This window comes from Hippopotamus amphibius, chromosome 5 (assembly GCF_030028045.1).
Source record: "Hippopotamus amphibius kiboko isolate mHipAmp2 chromosome 5, mHipAmp2.hap2, whole genome shotgun sequence".
Lineage (NCBI taxonomy): Eukaryota > Metazoa > Chordata > Mammalia > Artiodactyla > Hippopotamidae > Hippopotamus > Hippopotamus amphibius.
In genome coordinates, this window is record NC_080190.1 from 71,061,882 (window position 1) to 71,073,949 (window position 12,068).

A 12,068-nucleotide genomic window follows, 5' to 3' on the forward strand; every position below is an offset into this window, starting at 1 on the left:
CCCTGCATTGTTCAAGGGTCAACTGTACACATTTTATTCCCATCTTAGAGATTTACAATTTACATTAATGTTTTCGAATACCTGAGAAAGTACAGCAGTCAAACCTTGTACAACTTTGTAGGGTTCTTTAGAAAAACTGGATCAGTTTACACTGGAAAATCTACAGGACTATGGTGATCATATAAAGAAATATAAAAATGTCAACAGAAAACAAGACTGACTAGAGGAACCTTAAAGAGGATGTAGACCTTGAACTATATTAATTGTTTAATACTAAAATTATTTATTGAGTAGCTACAAATATTTACTGAGTATGCACAGGGTAGAGGAAGATATTAGGCATTTGGGGGTTACAGTATGAATCTGAACCAGTTTAGGATTTAGAGGATGCAATAAGACATAACCATATTACCAAGTTTTGCATTAAAAAAATTAAGATACAGTGTGAAATAACTTGGTGGAATTTCAGGAGCAAACTTGCACGTTTAAACAGGATGTATCTATTTAGCCATTGAATTGTCCTGATATTCTCTTTACATCAAGCTTACTACTTATTTCTTTAAACTAGATTTTTTAAATAAGCTATGTCTGAAATGGTATGTTTGATAATTGGCTATATTGCACAAGCAGGCCCTATCTCTGAGATACATCCTAGTCCTCAGTCAGTATCGGGTTTCAGGAAGACCTTAGGAAATGTTTGTAGAGGATCTAATTCACATATTTTCTATTAGTAATTTTTATTATTTAGATAATGGACTATTAGACTATGTTTCTATATTCGTAGAACTCTCTTCAGATAAAAATATCCTCTTTAATCAATTAAAGGAATATAACAAAAATGTAGTATAGATAATATCTATTGTATACCCAGAAAATTAGCCTGAAACGACTTATTTTGGGACACATTTTTAGAAGTCAAAATAGTCATTTAGATCTACATTTCACACTCAATTCACTCCTACAAACTCTCTGTATTTACTTTATCCTTAGTACCTAATTTTAGGTCAACTTCATTGTAGATGATATAGATAGAAGCACTTGCTAAATTTTTTTAAATGGTACAAATTATCATTACAGTAATGTCATATTATACTGTTTTATGGAAAGATTTTAGCAGGAGATAGTATGATTTCTCCCATCCTCAGCCCAGCAAATCTCTTCCACCCAGTCAAGTCACTGATAATCTTTACATTTAAGTGTCAACCAGGCTGGTACTTACAGTTCCAACTCTGTTCTTCTGAACTTAGTGATCCTCTGCTATGAAGGTACCTTAGGCAGCTTGGGCTGCTATAACAGAGTGCAATAGGCTGGGTGGCTTATAAACAACAGGAATTTATTTCTCATAGTCCTGGAGGCTGGAAGTTTGAGATCATGGTGCCCGCATGGTCTGGGTTCTGGTGGAGTCCTCTTCCAGTTGCAGACAGATGTTTTTTCATTGTATCCTCACATGGCAGAAAGAGGGTGACACAGCTCTCTGGGATCCCTTTTACAAGAGTGCTAATCCCATTCATGAGGGCTCCACCCATGACCTAATTACGCCCCAAGGGCCCTATCCCTCATATCATCACATTGAGGTTTAGGATTTCAAGATATGAATCTGAAGGCAGGGGTCACAAATTTTTAGTCATAACATTGAGCCTGTTGAGTTGATGAGCATGGGAGCTATGGAGTCAGAATGCCTCAATTCCAATAACATCTGATTCGTGTTACACCTGATTCAATTTCTGATCATCTACCCTCAGTGTCAAGATATGCCCCCTTTTTACACTGATCACAGTGGAAAACTACAGAAGGATATAATAGCATAGTCCATGAATTTTACAGTTAACTGGTGATGCTAATGGTGTTTTCCTCATGATTGTGGTATTGCCTTTGCATCACTTTTGATAGGAAAAGAGAAAGATCAAGGACTCCTACTTAGATATTTGTATTGCAATAGTCAAATGAGGTAATACAGTAAGTATTCTCACTAAGGCCACAATCGAGTGTGGATGTCAGTAGTCAGATGGCCTGGGATTTTTCCAACTTTACTCTCCTTTAGAACTTCTTTTGATTCAGCTGGCATTTGGGGAAAGAAAGAAAGTAGAGGATTATGCCAGAAGCTTTTGTGGCTCAGGACTTGAAATAGAATACTCACATTTGCTTGACCAGAACTCAGTCATATGGTCAAAATTGCCTGCAAGAGAATTATAGTTCAATTATGTACTTAGAAATTGAAGGGAAACTCAAACTAGAAAAATAATCTAGGAAAATTTGGGGGTTATTGTAGAGGTTAACAAGCCATCTTTCTGCTTCTCACCTGATCCCCATAAGCTTCACCTGGAGTCATTGGGTTAGCATTCACCCATATTCAACAATCCCTGAAGTATCTGGGTCTTTCCCATCCTTGAGTACAGAGGAATCTTGTTAAATAATTGCAGATCTCTTTGGGAAACATAGAACAAAGACTCAGCATATGTCCACATTTTGAGCATGTCATTGATATTGCAAGATTTTTCCTCAACCTACCTGTCATTTAAGGAGCCCTCGGTCTATTTACTGACTCAGACCAAAGATGTCAGTGAAGGTCTGTTGTGGTGGCTCCTGCTGCCCGTATCTGCATGTATGAGAATTTAACCATCCATTTCAATCTTACAGACCCCATGATCAATCCACTATACTCAGAGGTCCTCGTGGGTCAAATCACTTTATTTTTCATGCTGGCCTTGCTACTTATTATGGTAATCACGCCCATTTTATCTCTGGCAATTAAGTGCATCTTCTTGATCTCTGATACCTTTGAATCTTCTCATCCCCACTGAAGTCAAGAAACTATTTCAAAATCAGGATTTCCTCTAATATTTCTGGCCCACAAAGGGCCACCACTTAAGTGCTTTTAAAAGGTACTAGAACTGGTTTTCTTGAGAGTGGATGACTGGAAGGGTACATGATGGTGATTGCTGAGGTGCTGGAATGTTCTGTTTCTTGTCTTGGGTGGTGATGATATAGATGTGTCCCATTCGTGTTCATCTAGTACTCATTGATTCTGCAGATCTCTGGTCCTTTTAGAAGCATGGATAAAAATGTTTCCGCATTTTTTTAGCTGTTGAATGGAGCATATTTTGGTGCAAGGCACCCCCACTATAATTGTCCACTAAAAATGGACACTTTGCTCTTAGCTCCACAGAAAGTGATGACCCCAAATAACTTATCTCTGAAAAAAACTTATAACTGAAAAAAAAAATCCTTTATTTTACTAAGTTGCAGTACTTTAGATTCATAAGAAGCATTTTGGTGAACTCTCTATTACCCTGTCACTCTGTGTCCTTCCCTTGTTTTGTTTTGTTTTGTTTTGTTTTGTTTTTCAATAGCACTTTCACTATCTTACAAAATATTTGTGTGGTTTTTCTCCATTTCTTCTCTCCAGATTATAAACTGCAGGAGAACCAGCATATATTTTATTTTTCTTATGTGTTTTATTCCCAACACCTAGGCCAGTCTCTGGATTATGATAGACTGTCCATAAATATTGAATAAAGAAATATTGTTACTTATGTATGTTTTAACTAAAATTTCCTGTCACCAGTAGGAAAGAATAATAATCTATTCACTAGATTTCTTTTTTTAAGAACTTTTATTGAGATTTAATTGACACACAATAAACCACATATATTTAAAATGTATAATTTGATTGTTTTTCTTATTAGTAATGTATATATGGCAGTCCCAATCTCCTAGTTCATCCCACCCCAACCCCCACTGCTTTCCCCACTTGGTGTCCATATGTTTGTTCTCTACATCTGTGTCTCTATTTCTGCCTTGCAAGCTGGTTGATCTGTACCATTTTTCTATTTTCTGTATATATGCGTTAATATTCAAAATTTGTTTTTCTCTTTCTGACTTACTTCACTCAGTAAGACAATCTCTAGGTCCATCCATGTCTCTACAAATGTCCCAATTTTGTTCCTTTTCATGGCTGAGTAATATTCCATTGTATATATGTACCACATCTTCTTTATCCATTTGTCTGTTGATGGACATTTAGGTTGCTTCCATGACCTGGCTATTGTAAATAATGCTGCAGTGGATGTTGGAGTGCATGTGTCTTTTTGAATTATGGTGTTCTCTGGGTATATGCCCAGTAGTGGGATTGCTGGGTCATATGGTAGTTCTATTTTTAGTTTTTCAAGGAACCTCCATATGGTTCTCCATAGTGGCTGTATCAATTTACATTCCCACCAACAGTGCAAGAGGTTCCCTTTTCTCCACACCCTCTCCAGCATTTACTGTTTGTAGATTTTCTGATGATGCCCATTCTGACCGGTGTGAGGTGATACCTCATTGTAGTTTTGATTTATGTTTCTCTAATAATTAGTGATATTGAGCAACTTTTCATGTGCCTCTTGCCCATCTGCATGTCTTCTTTGGAGAAATGCCTATTTAGGTCTTCTGCCCATTTTTTGATTGGGTTGTTTTTTTAATATTGAGCTGCATGAACTATTTATATATTTTGGAGGTTAATCCTTTGTTGATTTCATTTGCAAATATTCTCCCATTCTGAGGATTGTCTTTTCGTCTTGCTTATAGTTTCCTTTGCTGTGCAAAGGCTTTTAAGTTTCATTAAGTCCCACTTATTTAATTTTGTTTCTATTTCCTTTACTCTAGGAGGTGGGTCAAAAAAGATCCTGCTGTGATTTATGTCAATGAGTGTTCTTCCTGTGTTTTCCTCTAGGAGTTTTATAGTGTATGGCCTTATATTTAGGTTTGTTTTGAGTTTATTTTTGTGTATGGTGTTAGGGAGTGTTCTAATTTCATTCTTTTATATGTGGCTGTCCAGTTTTCCCAGCACCACTTATTGAAGGGGCTGTCTTTTCTCCATTGTATATCCTTGCCTCCTTTGTCATAGATTAGTTGACCATAGTCTATCTCTGGGCTTTCTATCCTCACTAGATTTCTGCATTTTAAGTTTTGATAAAAGATAGGTATTTATATATTTAAGTGTTTTACCTTTTTAATGGTTATTAGTACATTAAATGCTATGTTAGAAATTTCACACATCATGCATTCCCTGTACTGAAATTTGTTAACGTGCAGTACTTAATACTAACATATCTATGTCCAAATTATAAATTGTTAGCCAGTACGTTGCCACAGTGTAATGATTTTGGGGTCTTGACATGTAATACAGTGTAACTTCTTCCTCAGAAAAGCTGTATTATTTTCTTCGTATACTACTCACTTGCCATATATCAAATACTGCCTAAAGAGTGCTTTTCTTGTCTTGTACAATCATTTTTTTCTAAAACACTTGTTTTGAAAATACAGTTTTTTTCCAACATGATTGATGCATCAGGGGATAATTTGAGCATAACGTACATGTTGTGTTTTCTTTTGCTTGATTTCTTAAATGAAAACAGGAAACTGCACCCAGCTGAACTAAACTGTGTAGGAATATAGAACACACACACACACACACACACACACATGCCTGAAACATCTACCAGCTACCTCAGTTCACTATATGTGTTATCTGGTGTTATAACTTTCCATGTAATTGCAGATAAACTTCTGTCAATCATTTCACAGTAACTTTCAAGCTGCAATCCATCAGATGCCCACTTCTACAAACAAACTTAAGGTCTTTTCAGCTCAAGTGCCTTGTTTATTGTAGGAGATACACACACACACACACGCACACACATATATGCTGCTTAACATATGTAAATGGAAGTATCATTTCTCTTAGGTTCTTTTTTTTTAATAAATTTATTTATTTTATTGGCTGTGTCGGGTCTTTTTTGCTATGCGCGGGCTTTCTTTAGTTGCAGTGAGTGGGAGCTACTCTTCGTTGTGGTTCGTGGGCTCCTCATTGCTGTGGCTTCTCTTGTTGTGGAGCATGGGCTCTAGGCACGTGGGCTTCAGTAGTTGCAACACATGGGCTCAATAGTTGTGGCACATGGGCTTAGTTGCTCCGTGGCATGTGGGATCTTCCTGGGGCAGGGATCGAACCTGTATCCCCTGCATTGGCAGGCGGATTCTTAACCACTGTGCCACCTAGGAAGCCCAGGTTCGTATTTTTTAAAAAAATTTTTTTAACGTGTCACTGACACACTGTGTTTTCAAGTATTATGTCCTGACCCCATTGCCTGCCACGGCCCTGTGTATTTTATTGTACAAATTTTGCATAGCATGATGCTGTTTAGGAGTGCATATGTCTCTGTGTGGCACAACTGGCTATGTGTATACTAGCTTTGTCATCTGTGTTCTCAGAGTCCTCTCACTGGTTGGCTTCTCCAGAAGCAAACACTGAGAGGTAGTTAAGCTACAACATGTTTTTAGGGATTAACACCTGGGAAAGGAAGGAGGAGAAAAAAGGAATGGGCCAAGGAGGAAGACAAACTGTGACGCAAGTTTAACAAAGCTTCAGGAGGAATTCTGGAGGGAGTGTTGCATGTCAGTGTTTTCTGTTGAACTGAAATGGCCACGATTTTATTCCCCTGGTTTAATCAGTCACCAAATGCAGTTGTGGGCAGATGGGCAGGGCTCTCGTGAGGTGGGGCTCTGCAGCTGAGGCGCGTCCCAAAGAAGCTAACACCTGAGGATTGTCTGCTGACCATAACCCCTGCAGTTGAGTGCTAAGATTTCTCCAAGAGGAATATTGCTAGAAAACATCATGATCTGAACATTTCTGTGTCCTTCTCACTGTGTATTTTACATTACCTTGAAAACCTTTTAGCTTTGAAGGAATGCTAGACTTAATAAAAGTTTGCAAAAACAGTATGGACAGGACCTAGGTATCCTTCATTCACCTTCCCCAATGTTAATATCTTATACAACTCCATTACAATGACCTCAACCAGGAAATTAACATGGATACAATGCTATCCTAATCTACAGGCCTTTTTCAAATTTTACTCAGTTGTTTAATTTCATTTTTCTTGACAGAATCCAAATCATGATCCCATGTTGCATTTACTTCTCATGAATCATACTTTGTATTTTATATACATGTGTGAGATCCCTAAAGGTAAATGACCCATACATAATCTTCAAACAAACACCTAGCAAAGTGTTTGTTAATATAGTTATTAGATTAATAATTGTGGAATAAATACACCCTGCCGGCTTTTCAAGGGCAGATCTTTGTTTAATCCTAATTCCTAATATTGTACCCACAATTGATCTTCAATTTGCTTGGTAATTTGTTTAGTAAAGAATTAAATTGAAATATATAAATTGAATACCTCTCATGGCATAAATAATACAAATCAAGCAGAAAAGGAAGCCAGTTCCTTTTTATCACTTAAAAAAAGTTACATTTGCAATGGGGAGAGACTATAATATGAGAGAAGATAAAGCAAAGCATCAGGAATACATTAGGAAGGTAGTTTTGAACCTCATTTTGAAATGTGTGATTGGCTTGGGCTAGTACAGAACAGGGGGGGTGATTTTGGCAGAGGATGGTGGTGTGTAAAGTCACAGAGGTGTAAGACTTGCACATGGGCACAAAAGGTGATAGGACAAAAAGCATGGTATTTCTTTTCAAAAAATCATTAGGCAGAGGAAATCGATTAAAGACCCTCATCCATTTTCTGAGTATTCAATAAATAGAGCTTTTGAATGACAAGCATCTTTTCTGATCTGTGTGTTTTGCATGACAGAAGTTTGCTGCTTGCTCAGATTCATCTGTCATTCATTCATTCATACTATGAATAGCTAAGAAGCCTATAATCAGATAAACTAAATGCTTGCTGGGGTAGAGGCAAGTGGATTTGTAAATAATAATTCAGAGTGAAATATGGATTTTCTTCTTAATCATGTGGCTACTATGGGAAAATACACAAGTAATTAAAAAATCTTTAGGGACTTCCCTGGTAGTGCAATAGTTAAGACTCCATGCTCCCAATGCAGGGGGCCCAGGTTCCAGCCCTGGTCAGGGAACTAGATCCCACATGCATGCCGCAACTAAGGAGCCCACCTGCCACAACTAAGACCTGGTGTAACCAAAATAAATAATTAATTAATTTAAAAAATCTTTAGTCTAAAGCATAAATTGCTTGGTTAACTAGTTTAAGAGATATGTATTAATTGCCTTCTTCATTTGTTGATTGATTTATAGGATATATTCATAAAGCCAGTTATTTTGGAGGTGGGGAGCACGTGTCAATTACTTTTGTTTTACCGAGTGCACAGTAATAGTTTTATTTTTACATTGGAATACACAGTTTCTTACCTAAGTGTATGTTTTCCTGATAACTCAAAATTTTGGATCTTGTTTCTAAATGTCTGGAAAGCTCTGTTTTTTCTGGAGTGTGATGGTTCTAAATGGAGTGAGATTTTAACTCAAGCTTGGCGTTATCTTGGGTTAAAGGGATTAGGACATAGTGCAGAAAGGAGCTAAGTACTTAATATAGCTATTTTCCTTCTCCCAAGGCTTTAATCTTTAAATGATCAGTTAAGACGGCGGCCACCAAAGGCTAACCAGCATAATAGTCAATGTGATGATTTTCCCTCTTATTTTGAAAGCCAAAAACATAGCAAATAAAAACAACCAGGGACCTGCCTGGTGGCGCGGTGGTTAAGAATCCGCCTGCCATTGCAAGGGACACGGGTTCAATTCCTGGTCTGGGAAGATTCCCACATGCCGCAGAGCAGCTAAGCCCATGTGCCACACCTACTGAGCCTGCCCACCACAACTACTGAAGCCCGCGAGCCTAGAGCCGTACTCTGCAACAAGAGAAGCTGCCAGACTGAGAAGCCTGAGCACCACAGCGAAGAGTAGCCCCCACTCGTCACAACTAGAGAAAGCCCACGTGCAGCAACAAAGACCCAGCGCAGCCAAAAATGGATAGATAGATAGATAGATAGATAGATAAATCTTTAAAAAAAAAATAGCCAGGTAATGTTAGGATGCTTGTTGTGTTTAAAATATTAAATTAATATTTCTTCATCTTTTAATAATGAAAACATTTTCGGTACTAGAAAACACTTTGAAAAGCATGTTTTTTGGTTTTTTTTAAGCTCTTTATTGGAATATAATTGCTTTCCACTCTTGCACCAGTTTTTGAGGTACAGCAAAGTCAATCAGCTGTATTTATACACATATCTCCATATTCCCTCCCTCCTGAGACTCCCCCCCACCCTCCCCGTCCCAGTCCTCTAAGGCATCATCCATCATCGGGTTGATCTCCCTTTGTTATACAACAACTTCCCGCTAGCTATCTATTTTACAGCTGGTAGTGTAAATATGTCTATGCTACTCTCTTACTTCGTCCCATCTTCCCCTTTGCCCCCCACCCCCCTCAACCTCGTGTCCTCCAGTCCATTCTCTGCATCTACATCCTTATTCTTGTAAAAAAAGCATGTGTTTTTAAAAGGTATTATTTATGAATAGAATTTAGAGGCATGTAAGGTTTTGATACAGTTGTCATGGCTTGCATTAAATATCTTCAAATGTGCTTGATTTGGGGAAAATGTTCTTAGTGACAGGTATCGGTTGTGTGGCATTTTAACTTAACCTTCTATATTTGGTCTGCTGACACCTAAACACGTGTTAAACAAAACTCCTTATTATCTCTTCCCAAACTGGTTCCCCCCTTTCTTCATTCTTTGTCTCTGTTAATGGCATCATAATCTGTGCAGCTGCTCAGATTAGACCTCCTCTGTTGGTTATCCCCATGTCGGGCCACACTAGGCAGTGTGTATGTTACACTTGCACCTAACATAGTAATGATCATCCTGCATGTTAATGCTCTGGTTAAGAGTATGTTTCCTGCAAAAGACTGTCTGTCTCTTGACGCCAGAACTTTAATCACTGTCTGGCACAAAATAGACGCTAAATATCTGAGGAATGAGTACAGGATTACATGAATAAATGAGGTTCTTTTTGTCTCTCATATCTAATTGTCCTCCAAGGTCTACGAATTTTACTTTTGAGGTATTTCTGTTTTCCATCACAACTCCTTCATTCCCAGGCCACAAAGCTAAATTAGATCTTCATAAGCAATGACTTTTGGACACTAGCGTGAGACTTCTTATCTCATTTGCCTCTCTTGCACCCTCTCCTCCCTATTGCATCTTTCATATTGCTATCAATGCAGTCTTGGGGGCGTCTGCCCTGAGAAACGGAAGTGTAGGTGACAGTCAGACAGCACCGCCAAGCTGGGAACTGGGGAGATGGCCGAGACGGACCCCAAGACCGTGCAGGATCTCACTTCGGTGGTGCAGACACTCCTGCAACAGATGCAAGATAAATTTCAGACCATGTCCGACCAGATCATTGGAAGAATTGATGACATGAGCAGTCGCATGGATGACCTGGAGAAAAACATAGCAGACCTCACGACACAGGCCGAGGGGGAAGAGCTGGATGGGGAAAACAAGATCCCTGCCACACAGAAGAGTTGAAGGCTGCTCATCGGCACTGGACTCTGCAACACACGTTTTACAAGCCAAGAGGAGACGATGGCTTTTTGCAACTAACTATGTGCAGACAGGTTTTATATTATCAAGTGTGCATTCTTCTTACTGTGTACCATAGAGTTATTTTATAGAGTGCTTTCCCTTCCCTGCCCCCCATGTTTCCTGAACACAGTACCTTCACATCTTGGACCTTGGTCAGTTGTGCTATTAAACACTAACACTTTGGCAGTTTCTGCATACCATTGTCAAATTTTTTTAGTGTATTTTTGTGAGGTCATTTTTTTTTCTATCATTCCCTTTGTAGTAGTTGCTGTTTGATAAAAGTTGCTATGTAATTTTTTTATTAGACATAGGGTAAAATTAGATTTTGTGAAGTAAGGCATTTATAGTTAAAGTTCTTTGATTCTCAGAGAGACTGTGGAGTGAACACCAAATAACGTGTTGGTGATACTTTCCAAGTGGTTAAGAACATTTAAAATTGTGTATTCAGAAATATCTGGCACTACTCTGCCACCAAAACTCAGAGTGGAACCACGATCTTATGTCTGGGTCCCTGAGGTCAGATGCTACAGTAACAGAGAGTGACCACTGCCACTTTAGTGTCAGAATTTTTAAATACAGAAAATGACAGCGTTACCTGATGTGATGAGGCTTTCAGTAGTTAGAGTTTTGCATGAGATTTGAATACTTCAGTAGGACCCTATGTTGTCCATTTACAATAGTTACTGTAGGAAATTGGCAGGATTTTACAACTCAGTTACTTTATCTTTTGAGCTACTGGCTGGGAAAAGAAACAAAAAAGGAAAACAGACCATGTTAAGTCCATGCCAGTTGCTTTGGCTAAAAGATGATAAATAACTTGTAGTAGGCTTGAGTTTTTAAGAAATACTGTTTCTTTGAACCATTTCTTACCTAAATTTGAGCAGAGTAGTAGCTTTATTACTGATGATGGGAGACAGGGACAGTAAATTCTGCGGCTCAGCCGTGCAGTGGTCAGGAGTGCTGAGCCCAGAGGCAGTGTCGATGGGAAGGAGACCCTGTGACTGTCACAGCAAGGTGATCTTGTACAGAGAAAATGGAAGAAGTTGAGGAATGGAACAGTTCTTTGAAGAGGGAAACCCATAGTCAATGCAGTATGATTTTTTTTTTTTTTGAAGTTTCCTATGTCACCAGTCTTAATTGTTTGTATTGCGAATATATAACAATATTATGGAATAATTTTTCCTGTTTATAAATTATATGGGGAACACAAAGGAGTCAATTTCTTCTGGGATAAAATGAATTCTCCACTGTTATCACTGAGCTGCAGAAACTCCCTCTCTGGGCTGGTTGGTCATGCTGCAAGTTGTGGCCCTGAGAGCCCAGAGAGAGCTGGACTCTGGGACTGCACGGAACTGCATGCAGGGTGCTTCCAAGCCTGGGCGATGGCAAGTGGACAGTCGGGACATAGGGAGTTGGCTTCCTGAAGTAACTAGAAGGTTTCAGAGGAACCTCCCCTGACGAACAACACCTATCATGAATAAAGGTGCCTGAAATTCTAAAAAAAAGAAAAAAAGCCATCTTCTAAGACATCTCTGAATTTGCCAATCTCTTGTCCAAATACCCTCTCCGGCCCTAATTCTATGGCAGGAAAAGGTACATGACTCTCTGATATCTGTAGCATGTTA

At 38.6% G+C, this 12,068-nt stretch overlaps 1 protein-coding gene across 1 annotated transcript; it reads left to right on the plus strand.

The window, feature by feature from the left end:
• The first annotated feature begins 10,155 nt into the window (after positions 1-10,155).
• Positions 10,156-10,386, plus strand: LOC130854524 (heat shock factor-binding protein 1-like). The gene has a single exon (XM_057737441.1). The coding sequence runs from the start codon at positions 10,156-10,158 to the stop codon at positions 10,384-10,386; it is 231 nt and encodes a 76-aa protein (XP_057593424.1).
• Positions 10,387-12,068: the final 1,682 nt, after the last annotated feature.

Coding starts and splice junctions, on each gene's coding strand:
- LOC130854524 (XM_057737441.1), top strand. CDS start 10,156: ATGGCCGAGACGGACCCCAAGACCGTGCAGGATCTCACTTCGGTGGTG.